The 26,321-nt window shown below is 43.7% G+C and overlaps 2 protein-coding genes across 4 annotated transcripts in view; both read left to right on the forward strand.

Annotated features, from left to right (window-relative positions):
- The window catches only part of immp2l (inner mitochondrial membrane peptidase subunit 2), a 215,565-nt gene that overhangs the window by 13,602 nt on the left and 175,642 nt on the right, over window positions 1-26,321 (forward strand). Inside the window, exons 1-2 of one of the 3 annotated variants that reach the window (XM_026172421.2) lie at window positions 2,535-2,648; window positions 25,138-25,279. The exons of 1 other annotated variant lie outside the window; for it this stretch is intronic. In XM_026172421.2, the coding sequence (XP_026028206.2) occupies window positions 25,145-25,279 (135 nt within the window). In that variant the 5' untranslated portion in view covers window positions 2,535-2,648; window positions 25,138-25,144. Of the gene's footprint in view, window positions 1-2,534; window positions 2,649-25,137; window positions 25,280-26,321 lie in introns of those variants that run through there. One more of the 3 variants, XM_026172424.2, reaches the window with a different exon arrangement.
- On the forward strand, window positions 2,655-6,662 carry LOC113025048 (E3 SUMO-protein ligase ZBED1-like). Its single transcript, XM_026172419.2, has 3 exons — window positions 2,655-4,258; window positions 4,521-4,782; window positions 5,130-6,662. The coding sequence occupies exons 1-3, from the start codon at window positions 4,077-4,079 to the stop codon at window positions 6,531-6,533; spliced, it is 1,848 nt and encodes a 615-aa protein (XP_026028204.2). The 5' UTR covers window positions 2,655-4,076; the 3' UTR covers window positions 6,534-6,662.

Here is a 26,321-nt window from a genome sequence, read left to right on the forward strand (position 1 = left end):
AGTTAACGATAAAAACGATAACAAAATAACGCTGAAAACCGATAAAAACCCTGAAAACCAAACATTTCACACCTGAGCCTCAACTCTCGCGGCCCGGTACCGGTCGGAGGCCCGGAGGTTGGGGACCGCTGCTTTAAACCGCTCTCTTCTATGGCAGAAAATTTTACTTTAGCCACAAACCTGTTAGCGGTGACCAAAGTTACACCAATATTAACTGCCCAACACTTCCGTTCCTCTAATCTGTCCTCTACTGTCCAGTTGAAGCTCCAGCAGTGAGCCCAGCAGCAGAGACAGACAGGTTTGGACCATTTATAGTGTGGGGAAAGCTTCAAACTTCACCATCTCGTCCAGTACGAACACTTCTGCCTCCAAAAGTCTAAGAAGGTGGCGACCGCAAATCTCATCAGCGCTTCAAAAGCAATCTCAAATTTCACATCCCGACCTCCTGTCCTCTTATCCTCGCCCGAACCAGGAAAGGAGGTGAGGACGAGACTTACAGAGGATTTAACGACGTGAGAAGACCTCACCTTAGAGCCTCGTTTTAAAGAGCTGTCATTGACTAAGTCACAGGACAGAACTGATGTATTTTATGATGTGCTCGTGGAGTAAGTTTGGTTGGCTGGTCACTCTTGTGAAGGTGTGGATAACGACTCTCACAAGCCTTAGAAATGCCTCTGTGACTTTTCAGACTGATGATGTCACCGATGTTGTTCCTCAGCTGGTTCTTTATATCGTGGCGTGATCGTGATGTGCTGCTGGTTGAGATCTTTCGGCCTGTTTCACTTTGTCAGACAGCTTCTGTTTAAGAGGTTTGTGAGTCAGCAGGTGCCACAGTGATCAGCTTTGCTGTGGCAGTGAAACTGGGCTCAGTCACAGTTAATTCATGATTTAACAAAGAGGGCCGGCAGGTTTGGATAGTTTGATGCCTTAATAAACGAACTCGTCATCTAAAAACCGGATTGTGTGTTTACTCTGATTATCTTTGTGTAATCTAAAAATTTGTTTGATGACCTGAAACATGTAGGTGTGACAAATATGCAGAATCATGAAGATGAAGAGTATATACTCTTTCTTCCTTATTGCTTGTGTCAATGAAATATTGTTTCATGAAGACTCGAGGTAACTTTTGGATACGACTACGCGACTCGCAGAGGTCAGAGTGTGCGTGCTTATGGATTAACGTGGATGTGAGGGACACACCAGGCTGTACTCTGACTTTTTGAGCCTTTGTGTGTTTTGCCTCACGATTCAGAGCTTTTAATCAAGTGTACCTACATCTGTCATTGACATATATGTATTAAAAAAACAAAAAGAACTGATGCCGAGCACTGAGTGACACTTGGGTGACTAACAGACAAGATGAACAGCATCCCTCTGAGTGGTTTTCTTTGCAGCTGATGTGAGTCATCAGTGATCATTTCCTCAGGGAGACACTGTTCTGCTCTGTAAGTGTGAGCTCTCGCATTCATTTCCCACAGCAGGCTGTCCTGAAAGTGTCCATTAACAGCCTGAACGTCTGCAGAAATGGCAACATGACTAAAATGTAAATGCAAAGGCTGTTGTGTCAAATTAAGAGTCTATCTAATCTAGCAGTCTGGGGTGTCCTCGAGCCTCTGAGATTGATTTCTGAAGAATATGGCTGGAAACACTCATTATTTCTCTGATGAGACCCAAACCAGCAGTATGTTAGTCCATCTGTTAATATTCCTCCCTCTGTCTGTGGCACTCAGCTTTAAAGGCCATTAGTCTGATTGAGCCAAAAACCCCAGATGATTTTAAATTATCAAATTTGGTTGGAAGTCAAGGTGATTAAGAAATTATCCACAGCTTTCCAATAAAAGCTCAAACGTATTTTTACAAATCTAACTATGAGATAAAAGTAAAAATCTTAGAAAGTCACTGTTTGTGTCATGAAACACAGGAAGATGCAGACTGTGGAAAAAGAGCTGAAGCAACAGAGAACAACCCTTTATCAAATAAAGCAAAGTCCAAAAAACACAGCAGGGATTAGAGGAAGAACCGAGCGTCCCATCACAGCACAAAACAACAAAGTGGGAGGTAAAAGCTGTGGCTTTGTAAGTTTATGTTTCAGAGATGAAACTAAAACTTAACATTCAGTTATTCAAAAGTTTGAAAGGTTTGAGGCTCACAAATCTGAGATTAAGGCACAAAAATCAAAATGAGGAGGTAGAAAGGGGAAACATTTTGTAAATCAAATTTTGTAGATAAATACATTTTATAAATATGTTTTAAAATCAATTATTATGTAACACTCGGGATTATTAGCTTAATATTTGTAGTCTCTGAAGCCAGCACATTTTGTAGGTCAAAACTTTACGTGATACCAAAATGAATGAATAAAATGAGAAAATCTGAAACATGTATTTTTCTCATTTTATTTAAAAAGAAAAGAATTGACTGATTTTCGTTGGATTTGAAAGTTAAAACTGTGACAAATAAAAATAATCAAATAGTAACAAAGCATAAAACAACTGTGCTTTTATCCTGTAATTTTACTATTCTCGTTGTCCAAAATTGACCTAAAGGGCTTCCGTACATCAGAAAACGAGAGCGGTACGGACAGGCTTTAGGACCGGGGGGCCGACACGTGGTGACAGGACAACCGGAAGCCAGAACTCACGTTACTGGTAGGTGTGTTAGCTTTTAGCTTCTGAGCCTGTATCGCCGCTGCGCTCGTGCTTTAAACGGTGTTCAGTTGGTGGGAGCTCCGCTCCCCGCGTGTCTCTGCCTCTGTGAGGTCACCCACGTTTGTCTGTGACCCTAACACAGTCTGAAAAGTTAGCAGGACGGCTAGCAGCAGCTCCAGCTAGCTGTTAGCACACACAGGTCAACAGCATTGACAGGGAGCCTAAAGGTGGACGGAAGAGATGGTGTGAGGATGAGTGTTGTTAAGGTGGACTGTTATCGAAGATAGTTGATGGGTTTTTGTGAAAAATGCTGAAGAAGTGTGCTTTGCTCCTTGTGCTTCATCGTGTTTGACTTTAATAAACTGACTCGTGTCATGTAAAGCTCCAAACTCAAGGGAAGAACTGATGTTGCCACATAAAACAGGCAGCTTAGCAGAGAGCCAGCTGTAAAGGACATCTCTGGGATACTTAGGCAACACAATAAGCCTGTCTCAGGCCACATAGACCAGTGCTGCTCAAGTTACTTGAAAATTGTAATTAGTTACTAATAACTGATTAGCTCTCCAAGAAAGTAATCCCATTACTTTACTGATTACTTATTTTCAAAGGTAATTAGTTACTTTTTAAAAACATGATACACAACCTGAATACGTAATAAAGTTATAGCCCTCTAGCCCAGTTCTGTTTTTTCTGCATAATCCATCATATAAAATGTAGTAAAATGGAAAAATCTCTTTTTAAAACTTGTTTCATTAGTTTTAATCTTTTAACTTTATTCACATTGCATCAAGCAAAAATTAAATTATATGCAAGAAGAAATGTGTTTAACATTTAAAGCTATTTTCTGCATATTCCAGAATATAAAATAAAATCATGTTTTGTGTTTACACTCTTTCACATAGATGCAAGTAAAACACAGCAGAAAATAAATCAAATCAAAGACTCAGCAGCTCTTAAATCTATTGTCACCTGTTTAGCATTAGTGTGGCGGGTGGAGGTTTGTCCACGGCGGTCATGTCAGTGGGAGGATCCGGGGGTTTCTCTGTGAATGTCACATTCCCGTGGCAGCGTGCTCGCTGCTCGCTCAGATTTGAAGTTTAATTTTTCGCTGTAGAAACAAGTTTCTACAGCCCTACATGCCCATCTCTGCATACGACAGTGTTTACCAGCAGAAAGACTGTTGTATGTAGGGCTGCCACGATTAGTCGACTAGTCACGATTACGTCGACTATCAAAATCGTCGACGCCTAATTTAATAGTCGACACATCGTTTGAATGCCGTAAAATCCTGAAAGGTGCAGGAATAACAGTAGGATTTTAAGAGTGTAATAACGGACTGAAACAGAAGATGGCGGAAATGCACCTACAAGGATACCGTTAAACGCCAAAGATGAAGAAGAAGAAGAAGAAGCAGCAGTCTCCGTTATCATGGCTACTCGGCAAAGGAACTCGAAAGTCTGGGAGCATTTTGACCAAACAAAAGAAAAGAAGGTCCAATGCAAAATCTGCAAAATGGAACTTGCCTTCCATGGCAGTACAACGGCGATGCACGAGCATCTAAAAAGGAAGCACGTCGTGGCATCCGACGACGAAGTGGTACAGTCGTCTCGGTAAGCTAATTGGCTAGTTAGCTGCTAACATTATTATAAACAGCAAGCTGCTAATTATTTGTGCTGTCAGCGTTAATCTCGTTAGTATGATGTTAACGCCATAACCGCATTAACGCGGCAAATCCCCGTTAGTCAGTGCCATGCAGCCCTCGCACCGCGTTTTCGCGCTAACGGGGATTTGCCGCGTTAACATCGTATTGACGAGATTAACGCTGAGAGCACTACTTGTTATTGCTTATATTAATAGCTGTTAACATTACAGGACTGCTAAAAAAATACGTTCGTCTTCAATGGACGACTTTGTCACCAAGCCAACAACATGTACACCTCGGCAAGCAGATGTCCTGACTGAATCAATCTTGAACATGTTGGTGACGGACATGAGACCCCTGTCTATGGTTGATGATCAAGGTTTCAAAGAGATGATCAAGCAGTTCAACCCATATTACCATGATAACTACCTACCAGGCCGATCCCACTTCACCAAATTGATGGAAAAGAAATATGATGCTACCTTTGAGAAGGTTGGTCTCTCTTTCTCTCCACTCTCTCACACCACAAACACAAAATAGCAATTTGTATTAGAATTTAATACATTTCATGATGAAATAATATAGAGCTTGCTGACTGAGGAACCAATAAATTAATCTTGGTTAAAGCATGTAATGGAAAGTTGTTGTTTTTTTTTTTTACTGATATGTTGAATGTTTATTGTTTAACATACGTAAGTGTATTTGATGTAACTGAATTATTCAGTTGGTAAATTCAAATCTTAATGCATAAACTGACAAGCATTATTAATAATTAAAAAATATACTGTAATATATTTCCCTAATGCTTACTATTGTTCCAAATCATCTCATATCTTTAGGTAAAGCAGACCCTTGGTGGTGTCAAAGGTTTCTTCACCCTGACTGCTGATGTCTGGACCAGTCGTGCAACAGAGGCCTACCTTGGTGTGTCTTGCCATTTCCTGAGTGAAGATTGGAAGATGAAGAGCTTCATCCTTGATACCATGCCTCTTGAGGAGAGGCATACTGGTGCCAATATAATGACATGGATGGAAGAGGTGCTAACAAAGTTTGACATCTTGCCTGCCAAAATAAAAGCAGTAGTACATGACAGTGGTTCCAATATGGTGGCAGCAATGCGACTGCTTGAAGAAAAACATGGATGGGCCTCTATCCGCTGTGCTGGACACACACTCCAGCTCATAGTCAATACTGCTCTCAAAGAAACCACCATCAGCAGAGCACTAGGTGCTGCTAGGCAGCTAGTGGAGCACTTTAAGAGAAGCGAGCTGGCTAGTACAAGACTAAAAATGAAACAGGAGCAAATGAATGTGAAGAAAAATACACTGATCCAAGATGTCAGTACAAGATGGAATAGTACATTCCACATGATAGAAAGACTCCTCGAACAGCGCTGGCCTCTCACTGCCACTCTTTCAGATCCCGAGGTAACGCCAAGGGGGAAACACTACTTCGACTTGAAGCCAGAGCAGTGGGTGCTGCTTGAAGAACTGAAGCAAGGTTTGGCACCTTTTGAGACTGCTACTGTTTACCTTAGTGGACAGAAGTACACAACGGTTTCAGGTCTTCGACAGGTGGTCAAAGGGCTGACACGGGCTGTACACCAAAGCCAACTGGAGACGAGCTCAGGAAAATCTTTCATTGCCAGTGCAGAAAAAGGCATAACACAGAGATGGGGGAGTATATGTACTTTCTCAGCAGACAAAGAAAACCCTGTTATTCTCGCAGCTGCCTTGGACCCCAGATACAGAAAGTTGACGTTTTTGGCTCCTGAAGATGTCATCAGAGTGCAGGGGACTGTTGAAGTGCTTGCTGTCAAAGAAGCAAATGCTGGGACACATGAGCATGCAAAAGTGCAGACAGCCAATGGTTCAGGTAGAACTGAAAAGACTGCTCTGGACAACCTCCTTGAGTCTGACACAGACAGTCAGGGTGACAATGAGGAAGAAGCATCTAAGGAGGACCAAGATGTCCAAGTTGTGAGAAGTGAAGTTCAGCTGTACTTTAAAGAAGCCACAGTTTCTAAAAAGGATGATCCTCTTAAATGGTGGAGCGAAAATGAGGGACGTTTCCCCACACTATCAAAGCTAGCTAAATCTTTTCTGTGCATTCCTGCAACCGCCACCCCATCGGAGCGGATCTTCTCCACAGCAGGGAACATCTGCTCTCAAAAGAGAGCAAGCCTTTCTGCAGAACATGTAGAAAAGCTAACTTTCCTGGCTATGAACAATAATCTCGTGTAGATTGCTATACTGACTATATAGTCCCAAAGTTCAATATAGTTGTGAGGACTGAGCACAAAATGCTATTTTGTTATATTTGTTTTCGGGTGGCTTCAAACTTGAAATTTCATTAAAAGTTTAATAAACTATCATCTTGTCTTTATTTTTAGTTTCACATACCTTAAACACTTAAAGCTGTAAGCTAATGATAGTTGTATAAGAGCAGATGCATGCTGCTGCAATAATCTGTACGTTTTACGTCCAATGGATGCATAATCTGATTAGTTGACTAATCGCAAGAATAATCGGTGACTAGTCGACTATCAAAATAATCGTTTGTGGCAGCCCTAGTTGTATGTCAGCACGTGTCCTTAAGTGTCCTTAAAGAGCTGAACTTCCAGCTAGAGGTGGGCGATATAAACGATATACGATAGAGATTTTGACTATATCGCTCTATCGGGATAGTGCATGTTGATGATGTCATCAAGCTGCGCCTGTTTTGGTCGAAAGCATCGCAGTGGCTACAACCATTATCATCTGCAAATTATGGCGGGCGACAGTCATAGCAAAGACATGAAGCACTGTTGAAATATGGGGAAAGCCAAAAACTGCGCTTCCTCCACTTCCGTAACATTGATTCATTAATGTTGAATCCTCTCACAGCTGCTCTATTCCCATGTTGTTGCAGTATATTAATAACTAACCTCGTATTGTGGATGAATAATCTCAGTTGTTCTCCTGACTGAAGTTTGGCCCGTGTACAGCATCCTGCTATGCGATTGCATTTGTCCCTGACCACCAGAATCCCTCACGTTAACTTTTATCGAGTGGAAAAAAGTTGGCGTTCATCCTCCAGCTTCACTGTGTTTATGCTATGCTAACATAGCTGTGTCGCTAGCGATCACGTAGCACAACATCATATAGCTACCAGGTAGTCCAACTTCAGTAACCCTGCAAACGTCACTGCTGTTTATTTTTCTGTCTTCATTTATGTTGGAAGTGATAGCAGAGCTGTACGTTTTAATTAGTTTCAAAAATCTCAGTCAGAACATGGTATGAAATGTTTAGGTGGAAACTAGCGAGCTAACTTCCTGTTAACTTCTAACTCCGTTAAATTTAATAAATTCTGTTTTCATGGATGCCTGGATGTTAAACTTAATAAAGCAGCAACGCTGATTATTTACTTAAAGATGAAAGAATTTAGACAGTTTTTAACTCTCAGTGTTCGTTTGACTTTGGGACCTGAAGTTGACGGAGTTTTGGACCCAGATTACTCCGCGAAGCTCCTCACTACGGCAGCCGTAATGCTCTGACAATCCATCAAGCAGTGCGGCTTACCACAGTTGTACTAAAATATTTTAACAGATTTGTGCCCAAATCGGTTCGAGTTTCGATTTTTGAGAAAATTAAAGGATTTTAAGTGCGCCTTATAGTGTGGAAAATACGTTATACAGAAGAAAAGAATATATCATTACCGCACATGCTTCAAATTATATCGCGATATGAATTTTAGGCCATATCGCCCCGCCCTACTTCCAGCTGTGCCGACGTGTATCATCAGACTGTGGATAAGACGAGCTGTCTACAGATCTGATTATTAAAGACACGTTTACACCATCAGCTGCATCACTTAAGCTCATGTGTTATTTAAACAAGGAAAATCACTTAGCACGGTTGTGTGTTTATCGGGCACAATGGCTGCACCTGTGCCCGTCGGTATCTTCTTAGTGGTTTCACAGATCCCACATCTGCTCAGTGGTCCAGAACCAGTTCTTGAAAGTCACACTCACAGACTGTATATAAAAGATGGCTGTAGCCACTGTGGCGTCACTCTGTGGTTTTCAACTCTGGATTTTTTAACCTCCTAAGACCCAAACTCTTTCACGACATGTATTTTTAATTTCTCTTTGCTATCTGGGCTGATTGGGACCTGATGAATGTTAAAACAAAGATTTACCTGATTTTTGTTTCTGATGAAAATAATATCCACATATGAGGACATTCGTTTTAAATTTCGATAGAACAGTGGCAGTATAACATCCTCGTAAGTGGATGTCAGGCCCTTGTAGAGCAAAATTTATTATTTTGGTTTAGACAACACAACATGTGATGTCCACATATAAGGATGCCAGGTCCCAGGAGGTCAAAGCATTTTGGACATGTTGTTACTACCAAACACAAAATAAAATTCAAATGGAAGCTGCATGTTTTGGAATGTCACAATAATCTCCTCCTGCATTTCCAAGCTCTAATATGTTTAAGGCCATTCTTGGGATTTGCGTAGTTAAACCTCATTATTGGGAACGTGTGTTACAAATTTCAACCACGTAGTTTTGTAACTGATCTTTCTGCAGGCCTTCAAACATGAAACTGCAGCAAATGTTAAAGCAAATTCAAGTTTTCCAATTTTTACATTCAGAATGGATGGATGCAAATTCTTGAAGTCATATTTTCAGATCTTTGGCCTAAAAGTTTGAATGGCGTATCTGAAGCAGCTCTCTAGTTCCCATCATTTGAAAATCTTTATGACCAAACTCAGAACCTTTCTGTTAAGAGGTGTTTCAGCACTCTGTCCACGGACTTCAGGCTGGGAACTTTTCTTGAATTTGGTCATTTGATCGAACAATATATCTATTACATCAGCCTTGAGAAACAGAGCCTTAAAAGGCAGTCAGAAAATTCAAATGTAAGACTTCTGAAGACTAAATCAATCAGAGGGTTGGATAGAATCAAATTCCAAGGACAGAACGAAATCAAATGTGACAAATCTGTGTCCTTTTACTTTGAACAACCTGCTGCAGCCTTTTTTGTCCACTGCAGAAATGATCTGATCGTCTTTTGGCTCTCATCGTTTATTCATTAATCCTGAGAGCAAGTAGCAGCACATCCAAGGACATGAGAACAAAAACAGTCACAGACAAAAATATTGGTTTCAAACAGGAAGTGTCTGCTCCTCCCTTTAATGAACAGAGCGCAGCAGGATTCATGTGGACAGAGACAGAAATAAACTGAACTAATTACAGCAGGTGGATCAGGACTTCTTCAGCGGTCTGATTCACACAGGTCTGCTGCAGTTTCATTGATAATATCTGTGCAGAGGATGATGAAGGTGGAGCTGCCAGGCAGGAGGAAGACCTCAGAGGAGGTTCATGGATGCAGTGAAGGATTGGTGCAGAGGGTTGGAGTGACAGACGAGGATGCTGGGGTAGGAGGAGGTGGTGGCAGCTGAAGCAGTGTGGCGACCCCTAAAGGAAGCATGAGGCGGTGCACACTGGGTCTTTATATCATGCTCTTCCTCTTATAGCTGCTCAGTGGCTCCATAGTGTGGTGGTTAACACATTTGCCTGATCTGCACCCGACATGAAAATCTGGCGGATCGAGTGTGTGGATCCGCCCTCTGTGAGAGAGAGCGTCTGATTTCGTTCAGCTCGTCTCCATCACTGCTGCAGCAGTGCTGATGCTGTTTAAGTCCATCATCCTGTTATGTTTACACTCAGTAACTGACATTTGACTAAGATGATGCTGTTCTCAGTTATACCCTGGACCTTGCTGTTCCACACCAGCCTCACCGTCTCCGTCTGTCCTCAGATGTTGACGCGTTCGATACTTTGATCATATTTTTAAGGTCGTCCGTCCTCAAACGCCCGTGGGGACGCTTCTGCTGGCAGATAGAGATCGAGCTTAGCTTAGCAGCTGCTGCCGCCTGAATTTTAGTTGGTAGATTAACAGAACTGTCGTTCAGTTTGGGACTTGTATTCATTTTTCTTTTTGCTTAGATTAGCTGTAAGCTGAATATTGAGTTTCCGTTGGGAACACAGAGGGGCAGATTTGATGGACGTTTCTGACATTTTAAAGATTCATCACACAAAAAAAAAACACTGGTGGAAAGATAACTGATTCTAAAAGTTTGTGGAGCTCGGTAATAATTGCAGCTTTTGCTTCTTCCTTTGTTCGAAGGACCCTTTTGTTGTGTTTCAGTAATATGAATTTGATTAGTAACTCTAGATTTCTTTTCATGAAATACTCTGAGCTGCAGTATAATTTCCACAGTAGCGATAATGTTATGCTGTCATGTTGCTGAAAGGCAGTTTGAGCTGCCAGCTTGATTAAATGTCAGATATTACAGATGTAATCAGCCGCGCTGCTGTCCTCCCTCCTCAGGAATATCAGATTATATTGTTGTTGTGGACTCGCACAGCTGAATGATATTTTTTATTACTTTTTATTACATAAACAAATAAATCTACAGTACATAACAAAATGAGACACGCACACAAGAAAAGAGCAAAATATTTATTTATAGCACATTTTTCAGAATCCGTCCAAGGTCGAAACATGCGTTGGAGCCCATAGACTGTATATAAAAGATGGAGTACAAACACGGCAGCTTCCACCACCAGCTGCTGTGTGTTTTTAATGAATTCAGTTTATGAGAATGAATCAGTTTGTTGGAAGATGTAATTATGCATTCAGTGCATATTTATGAATATTTCCTGTATTCATTTAGTGAAAATGACTAAACGTTGATTGATTCTAATCAGTCTGCTGAGTCTGTTTTATGCTGCTTTAACTTCAGCAACGAGAACAATTCAGTTATAATACAGAACTAATCAGTCGCTCAAGCTGCTTTATACTGTAAGGTCGACCCTACAATAATATACACGGAGAAAAACCCAACAATCATATGACCCCCTATGATCGAGCACTTTGGCAACAGTGGGAAGGAAAAACTCCCTTTTAACAGGAAGAAACCTCCAGCAGAACCAGGCTCAGGGAGGGGCGGGGCTATCTGCTGTGATTGGTTGGGGTGAGAGAAACCTAGGTCTTACTGTAATGATCATAGCAGGTGTTCAGTAGAGCAGATGTTTGGTGCTGACACTGGAGCTGCTTTATTTCCTGTTCCAGGGCAGGTTGTTCCTGTTGCGCATTAGAGAGGTCAGTGGGAGGAGTCATCTGTGGGAGCCACACTCTCAGGCTTCAGACTCTAAATGCCCAGTTTTTCTGTTCTTGAATCTGTGTGATGTCATAGAGAGCAGATTGCCCTAATATGGTCATGTCAGACGGCCACCCTGACTGTGAACGCAGAAGCCCCGCCCACTTCTATGTGAGCATTTAGGAATACAAATAAGGAGGCTTACATAAGTCAACTTCAAATATTTATGCATTTCATATTTCAGAGGGAAAATGACAGAAACTGCTTGGCTAAATATGACTCCACCCACCAGCTTCTGGTCAGCTGACAGGTGCAGCAGGTGTAGGTGACATGTGGTGTAGATGTGCGTCCTGGTTGCGTTGCTGCAGTGTGATGTGGCGGTGGGAGGAGTCGTGCTGTTCCGTGGTGTTTGCTGCTAAACGGCCTCAGCAGGGAGGAAGATAAACTTTTTTTTCACCCCCAGCTCACGAAAGCTTTGGGGAAAGAAACCCACATTTCACCCGAAATATCGCACTCGGGAGGAGATGTCTCATTTGTTCTCTTCTAAGTGCTGTCATTTGTGATTTTTGCTGTCGTTTCTCTTGACAAGTGCATTTTGACACCTGCTATTTGGTTCATAACAAGCCTGTGAAGCAGCCACAAGGAGAAAGATGTGCAGTGCTGCCTCGGCCAGGTTATTTCGGTGTAATTTCTGTGCTGTCGAGTGGCTTTCAGCCTGTATTTGTGTTCCAGAGTGGCTGCCGGAGCTAATGACTGCATCGCTGGTGGGCCAAACTGCCCATTAGTCCTCCAAGGTGAGCGGAAGCAGGCATTTTTGTAATGCTTTCCCTGCTGCCGTTGCCTAAAAAGCCGCGTCTGATGTTCTGCATGAGAGACAAATCCCATTTGTGTCCCGGGCAGTGGGCCTGGATCCGCCCAGCTTACAGTCAACACTGACACCCGTCCAGTAATCACCTTAGTTTTGGCTGAGCGAGCACGGCGAGGCTCGGCGGGCTGGAGATGAATAAATATTCAGTGATAAGGTTAAAGAGATTATCTGGCGGATGACTTATTTCATATAAGTACCTCATACAAAGTCAGAGCAAATGTCAAAGTTGTCGAGGGGGGGCTTTTAGTTGGCCCTCTAAATGCGGGCATAAGGGTGCTTGTGTGTGTTTGCCGGTCACAGACTTTGTTGTGGAGCTCAGAGTCTGGTCTGTTACAGGATATATGGGCATCAGATGTGCTGTGGATGATCTGGGTCCACACAAGATCGATGTTTGTCTTCCTGGTGACCTTTCCTTGAGATCTTAGCTGCTTGGACTTGGTGAACATCACCTACCAGTGTGGGGATAAACCCCTAAACTGCCTGTTCTCTTACAACCATTACCACACTATAAAATATTTTCAGTTTTACTCCTTTATTGATTTTTTTGTGCAAATTCTAAAGCAGAAAATTCCCCTCCTGTGTAAAGCGTCTTCTTTTGAAGAGTCGGTGCCCCGTTATTAAAGTTACTACCAGAAGAACTCCCCACAACAGAAGCTGTCTGATAAAGTGAAGCAGGCTGAAAGATCTCCACCAGCAGCACATCACGCCACGATCTAAAGAACCAGCTGAGAACCAAAGTCAGTGACATCATCAGTCTGAAAGGTCACAGAACCACAGTGAGAGCCGTTATCTACACATGGAGGACGCTGGAACGGTGCTGAACCTTCGACCATCGACGACGTCAGAGGTCATGATTCAACCACAAGAAAGAGAAGAAATGGCTCCATGGGAGAGTTTAAGGAGAAAACCACTGCTGACCAAAAAGATCACATCTGCCAGAAAACATCTGGATGATCCCAAAGAGTGTTTGAGCCCCGTCACATCTGATGAGAGATCATCACAGCAGCGGCAGACACGGTGGTGGTCTCGCTGTAACTGAGGGAACCATGAATCGACCAGAAAACCCTGACGGAGGATGTCCGCGCATCAGTTCATGCCATGAAGCTCAAGAGCACTCGGGCAGCAGGACAATGATGCAGATGAATTTGGAGTTGTCAGCACTAAATCAGACTGAGATGCTTCATGTTGGAAAACCCTCCAATGTGTCTGAATTCAAACACACCATCAGGTGACCTCCATGTGTATGTATCGCCAAAGGATGGACTCTTTCATATGATACTAATGTTTAGGGCTGCTCGATTATTTTCACTGATATTGAGATCTCGATTATTTGATGATATTTATTTAACAATAACAATGTGTTGAATAATGACTTTAAAAAATAACATAAAACAGTGCAAATACTGATAACAGTGCAAATGTTTCCACACCACTGAAGTTTTTGTTACCTCTCTTCTCAACCAACAGCAGTCACTCTCCTCTCCTAATAACTTCTGCTGAGCTTTCCAAGCTTCCCTCAGGTCCTCTTAATCAGCGGTCCCCAACCCCCGGGCCTCGGACCGGTAGCGGTCCGTGAGTCGTTTGGTACCGGGCCGCGAGAGTTGAGGCTCAGGTGTGAAATGTATAGTTTTCAGGGTTTTTATCGGTTTCCAGCGTTATTTAGTTATTGTTTTTATCGTTAACTCGGTTTTCCTGGGTCTTTTCACGTGTGTTATGAATAAATCTTCTTTTTTTCGGTACCGGTACTAGTTTTATTTTGTTGTATTTATCCGCGACACCTTAAAGGCCGGTCCGTGAAAATATTGTCGGGCATAAACCGTCCGTGGTGCAAAAAAGGTTGGAGACCGCTGCTCTTAATTGTTGTGACGCGTGTTCGAAATGCAGAGAGCTGCGCTCGATTTGCCACACGGAGCAGCGCGAGAGTAAAGCACGAGGGAGGGGCTAATAATCGGCTCAGTCATTTTTAATGATCGCTGAAAGCCCAGATCGTAATCGAGATTAAAATTCGATTAATCAAGCAGCCCTACTAATGTTTCACAGACCCGTTGGCATGGAAGTGTATCAGATTAAAATACGACGAGGACATTCATGCACGCTTTTATTTTTTTGGTTCATGATGTTTCACCATCAAAATGAAATGTTGTCTTTTTCAAAGGACCTGATTAAAAAAAGACAAATCTGCAGACCACACTGTTTCCCATGATGACACGTTAAATGAACAATGTCCAGGTGAATCTGTTTCACATCGAGACCTGGGCGGTGTAGCTTCAGCTGTGTGGCTGCAAACAGTTTAACACGTCCACGTCGAGCACTGAGAGGACTTGAAGCAATAAAGTTTCAGATGCATTATTAACAGACGTGGCTTAAATTAAGTGTAACAATGCTGTGAGTGCACAGCAGCTTCCTGTTTACAGTGTTCAGCTGTCGTCATGAGGAAGAGTATGTCGCTGTTTTTACAGGATAACGAAGGTTCGCTTGTTTGAGAGTCTGCTGACATCTTTCCCGTGAAGACGGAGAGATGAAGAAGAGCTTCGTCTGCAGAGGAAGAAATGGCTGATGAGTCTGGTCGCTGTGGACTACCCTGCTGGTAATTATGGGATGTCTGCTGGAAGTCTCAGAGATATGTTGAGGGGAAAATCCATTCGGTGTCCATCTCGTCCTTTGGGGGACAGGTGGAGGTGAACGCTGGGTCGCAGGCAGACCGTGACATTTGCGGGCGCTCTGGGCTCTACGTCCTCCTGAAGAGGAAGCTTCTCGTCTGTCCCCACTTTAAAGGACGACTTCCTGCATCTGTTGTTTTCCTGTAGAAGAAGAGACAAAGAGTTGGAGACAGAAATGGTTAAAAACAAACTCATGGGAAGGCGTCATGGTGGGATACTGAGACGGTGACATTTGAGGCTCGTTGATGGAAGTGGAAATTACACGGTTAAACTTTTGGTGAATCCAGACGTGGTGAGTCATCTCATGACTTTCACAAGAGTGATAACGTTCATGTCAGAGTTTTGCGTCTCTATAGAAGTTACGTCTTTCCTTTTGTTCAGCTGCTCTGCAATTACAGCGTCTCGGAGAGAAAGGCCCTTTTCATGTAACGACTACAGCCTGGAGGTGTCTGGGAGGAGAGTGGCTTTCTGGGGTGAATCCTCCTCTTTGCTGAGGTCCTGCATCACAGAAGGGCCACGCTGGTCTGAGTGGAGCCTTTAGGACCCCAGTGAGCTCAGTCTGTGGGTGGTGCTGGGTGCTTTGACTCCACAACGACAGCACAGCTGCTTGTCGATTGTCCAGATAAGGAGAGCTGACACAGTTTGTGAAGCTCTGATCAGAAGAACACATCTGGGCGGCCGTGCCTGCTGCAGCCATGTCCTCCATCTCAAAGGATATTCCTTTAAACGTGTGTCTGTGTTTATTCATCTTCAAGGCCGACCTGCAACAGCTGACCGTCTGTTATCAGTTGTTGCCACACCCATAGATAAGGTTCGCCCTCTTCCACATCCTCGTATTATGACGTGACCTGCGTTTGTTTAGGTTTTTGTTGTTGCTGAGCAGACGACACCCTGCATGCTGCATGTGAAAGCAGCAGAGGTTTTACATGCGCTGACTGTGCGCTCTTCTTTCTCTTTATTACAGATCAGAACGTATCGAATGCACATGCTGGGGGCAGTTTGTAAGCAGGGGGAAAGCTAGCACTCACTGAATCCTACAGTTTGATGAATAAAGAGTTTCTCTTTCAGTCTTCTGGTTGTGCAGATGAACACACTCCATGGTTTTATTCTTGGTTCTGCTAGAGCAGCTTTGCACGAGTCAGATTATCAAAATAATCTCTCTTTATCTCATTCTGCACCTTTGTATCTGAAGCCATCAGGCACGCCTGGTCTTCATATCCTCGAGGGGAAAAGGGAAAAGCCAATCCTTGCTTTTGAAGGTTGTTAATCCAGTTAACCCTGGAAACAGAGCCGCTCAGATCACCCTGACATCATGCCTGTGACGAGTGGACGGACACTTCTGCACTCATATTTGAGATGTCTAATGATTCCATATCCACAAGTCGTACAGGATGTAAATCTCTCCTGTTACAAGTGTAGTAAAAAGGTTCTGTGTAGCTTCAGGGAACCAAATGTAGATCGAATAGAAAGCGCTGGACGGGCTCATTAATGTCAGATGTTACAGATGTTATCAGTACGGCTCCTTTTCTTCCCCTCAGCAACAGCAGATCATTTCTTTGCCGTGAACTCTGGCAGCTGACTGCTGTTATTTGTGGTTTGTTTGGTCGCGTAATAATAATGAAAAAAAGGAGTTTACTGGCAGGAAATGCATGAAATCAATCGACGGTGCACACAGATGTCTGAGATATCGTTCTCACACTGGCCTCATGCTCGGATGATTTCAGAGGCAGCTCTGCAGATTGACGCGTTTGTGTTAATGAATGGATTTTGCTGTACAGGCCGGCGTGAGGTTTGTCCCCCTGCGGCCTGATTAGCTGCATCTCAGACATTCTTTTATTGTTGGGTTGATATTTACTTTCATCACCTGCAGGCTCATAATATCACTGATGTCACTAACACTGGTGGCATTGATTGGCTGTTGAGCCAGAGGGACCCACAGCACAGTGTTACGGGTGCAGGTTTACAGAGAGCACAAAGTGTGCAGTAATTAAAACTCATCTCGGCTGCCTCGGGCATCCTTCTTCATCACCCGGATCCTCCCTCAGCACCACAGCCCTCTCTTTCCTAAACCTCCATCATACTTAGCTGTGGGTCAGAGCTTCTCCACGGCCCCCCTCCCGCTTCCCCTGTAAAGCCCAGAACTGCTGCGGAGGCAGAAGTGGAAGCTGGTTTGTGGGGAAATCTCCCAGCGGCTGGCTGTAATCAGCGTTCCTGCTGCCTTGCTGCATCCTCCCCTGTGGATTTATCGGTCTGGAAAAGCTTTGGGACGCTAACATTAGTCACCGGCTGAGATGGAGTCCAGCCCAGAGACCCAGAAATTCAATTTTAGCAATTGGAGCAAAAGCACAGCACAATGTCTCTGCTTGATAGCGGCTGATATGCTGACCTCAGGTCTGCTCCGGGGCTCACCGCTCGCTGAATCTGAAAGCGAGCGGTGTATCGGGCTCATCTGAATAAATTGAAGCGCTTAGTGGAATTGGGTTTGTTGAACTCCTGACGGATCTCTGAGAAGCTGCTTTTCGACATAAAGAGGCGTCCCCGAGCACACACGGAGCATCGCTCTCTGACTCTTGTTGCTCTTTGAAAGCAGCAGCCTTTGTTTCGTGCCCGCTGCAGTCTAATAACCCCAATAAGTGTTTGTTTATGGTAACCTGCCTGGTCTGTTGCCGCGGCTCCTTACAGAGCTCCTTCTGCATGTCGGGCACCGCCACGAATGCCAATGCGACAGAGAGATGTGCCGCGTTAACTCGTTTGTCACCGCGTCAACAATATTAATGCCTTCCCTACAGACTTGATAAAGACCGCTCCCCCGGTGGAGTTTAATGTGCTGGAGTGCAGTTGTCACCACGGCGGCGTGGACACCGGGTTCCTCAGACGGGCCCCGGGAACCACAAACCTCTCGTTCTCTTTAAGCCAGACGTCTTCATGCTGCAAGATCTTTGTTTTTGAAGCTTCAGCTTTAGTTTTCATGTAAAAGGAGCTAAAAAAGTCGCGTTGGCCAACAGCAAAGAAAGGACAGAGAAATGGTATTTTGCCAATATTTTTCAGATTTGGTGTTTTTTTTTTTCTCCAAATTCACTCAGAATAAGAACTGAAACTGTTGACAAGTGTGGCTCAGGATGCAGATTTTACATTTTTGTGTTGTTATTACGCCTGCTTTTGATAAATTACTGAAAAATGTCTGAGAATGAGGCGAGACAAGCGAGAACTTGACAGCCACTCGCAGCTTGTTTTAAGAGCTCTTTGTTAGTAGGCCTGTATTTATCTGAGTTTTCTACCCATGAAAAGCAGCTGTGAGAATGTACAGTGTGTGTGGAGAGTCCTTCCTTTTATTAAATGTGTCATAATCAAAAGACGCGATTATTGATTGTAGTAGCTCATCACAGCTGCTGATGCTGAGGTTGTGGAGAGGCTTTAGGGGATGTTCTTGACCATAAACTGTGATCTGAGCCTCAAGCTGATGCTGCTACCAAACAGACTGCAAGATTTTTAAATCCCTGGTAGCCCTTCGGGCCGGCACTCTTCAGTTTTTGGTAGCCCAAAATAAATTTAAGTAGCCTGCATAAAAAAGAGCAATTTATTTTTATGTTTTGTTTCCTGTTTTGTTTCCGTTACAATATTATACATTAAAGTATAATATTGTAACGGAAACAAAAATTTATCACAAAATAGTTAAAATACAAATCACAACATTGTATAAAAATTACAGTCATCAACTCAAATACTTGGTTCTCATTGAACAGACATTTCTATGAACTTGTAAGAACTGTGTAGGACATGAATCAGTCTGTGTCAGAGCCTGAATCTGACATTTCCACTGGAGTCACGGGTAAGAGGCAAGTGGAACCAAGATCGAGGCCGTTTGCTTTGTGAAGTTTGCAAAGACTGCTACATTGTGCCAGTGGTAGTTCACTCTTTGCAACATAGTAGCTGTTCTAAACAGATTTTCAGGTTTATTTTTAGTCTGTTTTTTGCAATTGGAGTTTGTTCTGGGAAAGATATTGCAGACTGAGCAATAATGCGTTTCTAATGGGTTCTGATGGGGTCTTCCTTAAAATTACTGGTCCCAGTAACAAAGGCGCTTGTCGACTCCGAAATCGAATGAAACTCACAACACACCTGGCAGAACATCATGTTATTTTAGCTCGTCATATTACAGCCACAGAAATTCTTTTGTCCATGAAACCATAAAGCTGCACTTTCTTTTTGCCTTATAGTCTGATTTGTCATAACTTTTCTGTTTTGTGGTAAGCTTTTCTTTGGCTGTCACTTCTTCACCCTGACCTGTCTTATTTGGCTCAGCAGAACTAAAATATATATCCTGCTGCTTTTACACACGCACTCACATAAGCTCAGCGATTCTCTGCGCGATCAACCTCTCACATGTTTAAGCTGCGGGAGATTTCACTTGTCATGTTTGCATAGTAAGCTAACGATTAATAAGACGATGTCAGAGGAATTGGTGCACAAATTATCATCACTCACAGATCAGTGCTGTCGCTCTCTATACACAGTTCGCACGATTGCAAAGTGAAAGCAAAAAAACAAGCGCAAATTCAAACGCGATTTCAATATGTCACATATTGACAGTGGCTCATCGATGCCAATGACATAATTACCCAGCTACATTTCTGAAAGAATGCAAAAGCATTGACATATATTTTTCCTTCCTACAATAGCCCGACGGGCAGGGCAGAGATAGATTTTGGTAGCCCGACTGGAAAAATCGCTAGCCCCGGGACGTCGGGCTAGCGATTTTGTGAGCCCCAAGTTCCTATGAATAAATGTGCGTTCCCAGCCGGTTGGCCGGCGCTTGCTGGGTGAAACCAGTCTCAGAGGTCGGACAAGCGACTGTTTTTACGCGTTATCGTTAGCAACAACCACGGTAAACCCAGCGTGTGGCTCCGCCGTCCGCTTGTTTATTTTCCACATAAACCTTTCACAATAAAGCTGAAGATTCTGTTGAGATTTTTCAAAATAAACTGAAATGATGACAAACACAAAGACCAGTCCAAACAAATCGAGGACCTTGTTCCTAAACGAGTGGCTCCCTCTGCAGCACGGACATGGTTTGGTTATAAAAAGTCTGACGCGGACCAGAAAACTGTACGATGTAATTTATTCAGGAAAGCCGTCCCCACCTCAGACTCAAACACGACAAACCTCTTCACCCACCTACGCAAGAATCACGTGACAGCGTGGAGAGGGTTTACGCACGGGAAGCAACAAAGAGCCGTCAGGTGCTCCAAATAAACCTTAGACTCAACGTTAGAGCAGGCTTTTCCTCGCAGCACGCCGTGTAATAAATCCTCACAAAGACAACGGCGGCTGTTACAACTTATGTGTAAAAATGTATCGTTTCATGCATCGGTCAAAACACTCGACTCCAGGTACACAACGCCCAGCTGGGAACACTTCTTCTTATATCGGGATTTGAGATTTTAGTCATATCGCACAGCCCTATCTCATATGTCTCAAATAAAGACGATATTCCCAGACACAGCACAGCACGTGCTCTGAAGAGTCGAATGTTTCAAGTATTTTGACAGTTTGCACGTTTTCAGCATTAATTGACAGAAACTTTGGTGCTACTTTGTTAAAATGATGAAGCTGAAAAGTTTTGTGCCCACGTCCGTGAGCTATAAGCTTCTCGTGACTGTTAAACGCTCTTTTGCTGGAAAGCTGCAGAACTCAGTGAAGGCGCTGAATTATTGATAATATGCATTTTTTAAATTAAAAACCCAGAAAGAAGAGTAGTTTGGGGGTGTCTTCCTATTATAAGGAGCTGTATATTATGATGTGGACATTTAGCTAACAAGGGGAGAAGCTCATTTTTCATTTACCCGTCACTTTGATGTGGGCCTCGCTGTGTCAGCCATTTAAATGTGCCGACAGGAAACCGTGGGAAACAAGGTCGTTTTAATGCGAGCGCCACGTGGCTTCGAGGTGTCGGCGCAGAAACGATTGGACCGTAAAAGCGAGCGGAAACCTTGAAGCTTCCTCTGATCATTCGCTCTGTGGGTGAATTATGCGGCCGGCTGCATGGACGTGTAATGGCAATATGTTCACGTCAGGATGGATTGTTATGGTAGGATGGATTTTCTGCACCGGCGCCGGAGTTTCCTCCCTGCAGCACATGGCGGGTGACTGATGTCTTACAAAGCCCGGTGGAGGCAGACCGCCGTGGTTAATAAGATGTAACGTACACGGAGGCCGTGGACGCTCCTTTATGTGAGGAGGCTGCAGCTCTGTGGTTGCTGCTCTTTACGTTGCCCGAGAAGTGTCCAAGCAGTCTCTTACTGTTAGACGCTGCTATTCTCATCATGTCTCACCTGTTCTTGATTATCCTCCATCCTCCTTTCCCAGGTTCCTGCTCTGTCACTCCAACCCTCTGCGTGCCATCAATCTTCTCCGTGGTCTTCGTCGTTCCTCCTCCCTCGCAGCCGTCTCCATTTTCCAGTCATCGCTCCTCCTTTCAGAGTTCCTTCTCTCACCTTTACACTCCTGCCCTTCCTTTCTCTCTCGCTGCCTCCTACGATGCCTTCCCCCTCTCCTCTTCCTCTGTGTGCCAGCAGTAGCACCACCGCCGCCCTGTTGGCCAACAGCACTGGACAAAGTTAGCCTGACTCTTTCCACATTTCCCAAATACACCAGATCTAAAAGTCGCTGCCTAACTGTGAAGCACAAACCCAGCTGTGAACACGATGATGTGACTGACAGCATTTCCATCTCCAGCACTTCTGTGAAATGATTTCTGTGATGTGCATGGGGCAGATGCTGCAGAGAGCCGAGCTGCTGCTCTGCTCGTTTCTCACTATCAGGGGACAAATAAAGCTAGCAATTCCCCAAATGCTCCAGTAGTCCTTTAGCCTGAGTCAAGAACTGACCTTATTGTGTAATTTATAAATGTACATGTAATTATTTTATCGTCCGGTTGAGCTTCTCGGGTTGTACAGTGTGCCTGCTGTCAGTATTTGTCTCCATGGCTGCAGACAGATTTCCCTCAGGGAGAAACCTGAATGTTGTCCAAACACCAAATACACCTGTGGGTTGTTGTCCGTCCTGCTCCACCGTGTTTCCCTTTGTCAATGCGCTGCTGGTAAAACCCTATCAGCCCTATTCTGCTGATGGCTGTTTAGCCTCTGATTAGTTAACTGTCAGCGCCCAGTGACAGCAAACAGCCACCTTTTAAACCGCTTCATGGAACGGGCTGCATAGTTTTCATAAATTGCATAGTTACGTCACATATATAAGAGACGTTTCACCCCAATATTTAATAGACTTTTCTGTGAGTTTCGGACGTATTGGCTGTAGGTACGTCTCCCTTCTCTACAATATAATGAAGCTAAATTGCTGTTGCTGTGTGCTGCCCAGCAGCATGACCACCAAACACGACTCGGTTACTCCGAAAAAGCTGTAAAAAAAAAAGCTTGAAAGTTAAACTTGAGCTACATGAACATCAAACACACTGTTTGGCCCGTTTGGTCTGTGCGTCCCTGCAGACCTGCTGATCAGGTTGATGTTGTGGCTCTGTGAGCTGCAGGGATGCTGGCTGCAGGTCGAGAATCGGTTTGTGTACCGCTGCGCTCGCCCAGCACTGAAAAGCAGCAGCTGCAGTCCAGAGGTTGGAAGTCCGCAGACCTGACGAGCCAGCTCGTTAGTCCGTCTGCAGCAACCACAGTGCGATTCTGTTAGAACCTGAGTGCACAGAAGTCTCCCTTAAACATCTCCTGCAGGTTTTTCTGTCTTCTTTGCTGCAAACTGCTTAAACTGGAACTCGAGTGCAAGTTTGCAAGCGAGATGATGGCAGTTTGTTTACTTCCACCTACAACTTGGATTCTTCTGTGTGGAGCCAAGAAATCAGTTTTTCTTGGGAGCGTTTCATACTAACAGGGTTTCTGCAGTCTGTCTGCTGGTATGTTGGGAAAGTGTTCCTGCGCCTCTTCGCCTCACAGTACTGAAAAAGCTTCCTGGTATTGACATGCAGTATGCTGGTAAACTGCCACGTTGCATTGAGACGTTGAATTAGAGGGAGAAACAGATTAGCTTTTTTAATCCCTGAATGTGTTCACGCGGCCTCGCCGACACTCTCTGAAAGCGTGGAGGCAGAGTACAGTGTGCTTTGATGATGTTTCATCTGAATTCTTGTGATGTGGAGGTAATAGCTGTGGCAGATCTCCAGAGTGAGGACGGCCGATGTGGAGGCGAGGCTGTTAGCTGTTAGCCGAAGGCAGCGGTGCATGGCTGCCGCCGCCGCCGCCAGCTGCTCGGTCATTTCACGCCTGTCTGGGCTTCCTGGAGCGCACCAGCAGAGTGGATGAAAAACTCTGTCAGGAGGGGAACGGGCTCAGCGTGATGTGTTTTCAGCGTTCGCTGTCGCCAAACCTGCGATAAGAACTCGCAAAAGGACGACTTCTTTCTGTGGCGAGTTTTCGTCAGTCAGGGTCGTTGGTTTACCCGCAGCAGGCAGGGCCGTCTCTTAATTTGGAAAGTATAACACATTTTTCTAAAGAATGCAAGCAGCAACCATTTAGATCAGGTTTCACACACACGACTCCAAATATCATATAACGTTTCAAATATAATGGTTAAGGCAGATTTTAGATGAATATTTGTCTCCACCAGCAGCTCGAGTCTTTGTGCTTTTCACTTTAATGGCGCACAAAAGCATCAGTATCAAACATTGCAGAACAGCACTACCCCGTGTTGTGTGCTGCGGGGCTCATTGTTCTTGCATCTTTATGACCTGTTGCATGTTTGTTTCCAGTCCTGCTGCAGGTTTCATCTGCATGAGTGCTTCTGCTTGATGCTTTCAGACAGTTTTGGAGGTATAACTGGATATGTGCATGACCTTGGCACAAGCATTGTTACAACAGCTTTACTTATTGTAAGAATGCTTCTTGTCAGTGACTCTTGTGCGACTGGAAACCTCCCTCTTGTTTCGTTTATCAACATTTTCTAAATTGCCTGATTTGCATTTTCTTTGTCACAAACTACAATTTTGGTTTTTGCAAATCTTTTTGATCTATGAAACCTTCACCACATTTTTTCTTGTTAATTGAGAATTTTGATGCCATTTTCCCTTGAATTTCATGCTCCCCTAATGTGATGTCAGTCATGTGGAAAACATCCATTTTCAGGTCAATGACTGATTTCAGTGTATCTGAAAGGTTTCACATGTACTTTTCACTTAACACACCGTATTTACCTTTTTGCTTCCAGGTCTTTCTCTTAGGGGTGGGGAAAAAATCGATTCTGTGTAGTATCGTGATATTCTGTTTGCTACTAATGTATCGATACAGGGACAGCAGAAATCGATATTTTGTTACAAAAAAGGTTTCTGTGCTCTGACTTCAGAGCATGTTATGGAAGCCCGTTTCCGCCACTAAAAAAAAAAAAAAGGATCCATAACTCGAAATTTTGAGTTATTATCTCAAAATTCAGAGTTATTTTAACTCGAAATTTAAATTTCGACATATTAACTCAAAATTTTGATTTATTAACTCAAAATTTTGAGAAAAGCAACTCAAAATTTCGAGTTAGCGCTGCCAATCAGTAATCTACGTGAATGACGTCATTTCCTTGTTACCCGGAAGCTGAAGCCTCAGCTACAAATGCTACAGCTAAGCTACCAGCATTACATCCAGTCGTGAATGCACAGATTGCTGAGTGTTTTCAGCCTGGCTTCACAAATGATGAAATCCCCGTGTTATTAGCTGAATCACATGGTGTTGCTATCAGCAAACGTACTCACATTCAGTTAAGTTGGACTAGACTGTAATACAAACCGTTCAGTTTGTCAACAATAAAACTGAAATGAGAGAAAGACTGAGTGCGAGACTTTGATATTAGATAAAATGAATATTGATAAAGTTTACCTTTATGTACAGAATCTGAATATCGCAAAATATTTTTAAAAATTGCAATAATATCGTATCGTGCGTTAAGTATTGTGATAATATCGTATCGTGGGATTTATGGTGATTCCCACCTCTACTTTCTCTGGTGTGTTTCTATTAATCTCCCACTGCTGCATTGCCCCGCCTCCCCGCAGAGATCAATAAAGTTTAATCTAACGTAGTCTAATCTGAGCGCTGTTTATTTTCCTGCGTGTTGTCGCGGTAACGTCGACTTCCCGCTCTCATGTTCTTCTTCCCTGTCCAGATCTGCGATGGCTCAGCAGGCCACGGCGGGGCGACGCTGCCTGCGAGCGTTCGTTAGCGGATTCTTCGTCGCCGTCCCCGTAACCGTCACCTTCCTCGATCGATTCGCCTACGTGGCACGAGTGGAGGGATCATCGATGCAGGTGAGATATCACAGCACATCCGCTTATCAGGGAGAAGCTCACAGCGTCTGCTCGCAGAGGTCAACGGGAGGGGAAGCCGCACTCTCTGGATGTCTGACTTTACAGATAAAGAGCAGGTCAGAGGTCGGAGCATCGTCACAGCGTGCTGAGGATTAGGAAGTATGAAGCCTGGAAAGCAGGTTTCTAACTGAAAACTCACTCCGGACCATTTTTTAGCTGGAAGCTGCTCACGTCCTGCTTACAGCCCAGATTCTGCGTTTCTCTTCTTCCTAGCACAGCGTCCAGTTTGGCAGCTGATGGCCGTAAAGTTTGAGTTTTAATAAGCATGAATTCAAATTTCAGTGACTCCAATAAGAAATGTAAATCTAAATGTTGGGTTTTATTTAAGCTTGACCTGTTCTGTGATTAATATCGCTGTTATATCAAAATGGTATTTTGTGTTATTGATCGTTACTGGGAGACAGATTCAGAATCGCTGCTTTATTCTCGTCGCGGTTTAAAACAAAGTTTCTAATGTTTTACATATCGAAACATGATGCAAATCATCTGGTTTGAATGCTGACACTTTTACACTCTGTCGTTATTTATGAAGCCAAACATAGAAGCAGGAAAGTGTGGAAAACGAAATACAGCGAGGAATTAAGAGGTTGGTTCATCAGCCGGTGCTGCTGATCACACGCTCACACCAAGGAAAAACATTCACCAGTCCTCCCAGGAGTGGACGTCCAAAAGCCAAGAGTCCCATCTGAGACTCCACAGCCTCAGTTTGCATGTTAAAGGTCACGAAAGTATTTCGTGTTTGTAAGGTTTCTTTCATAAAAAGACAAGGAATTAAATAAATACAATGAACAGAAGATACGATCGTTAGAGTTTTTATGTTCTTTCAATGCAGGGTTTCATCAACTAACAAAATCCAGTTTTACACACAGTAAACATTCACTGTCAACATGACACACATGTAGAAAGAAACAGAACTGGCCAATGTGTGGCGTCAAATCCAAAATGAGCAAAATATTCCTCATTTCATTATTTAATCCTTCAG

This window comes from Astatotilapia calliptera, chromosome 7 (assembly GCF_964374335.1).
Source record: "Astatotilapia calliptera chromosome 7, fAstCal68.1, whole genome shotgun sequence".
Lineage (NCBI taxonomy): Eukaryota > Metazoa > Chordata > Actinopteri > Cichliformes > Cichlidae > Astatotilapia > Astatotilapia calliptera.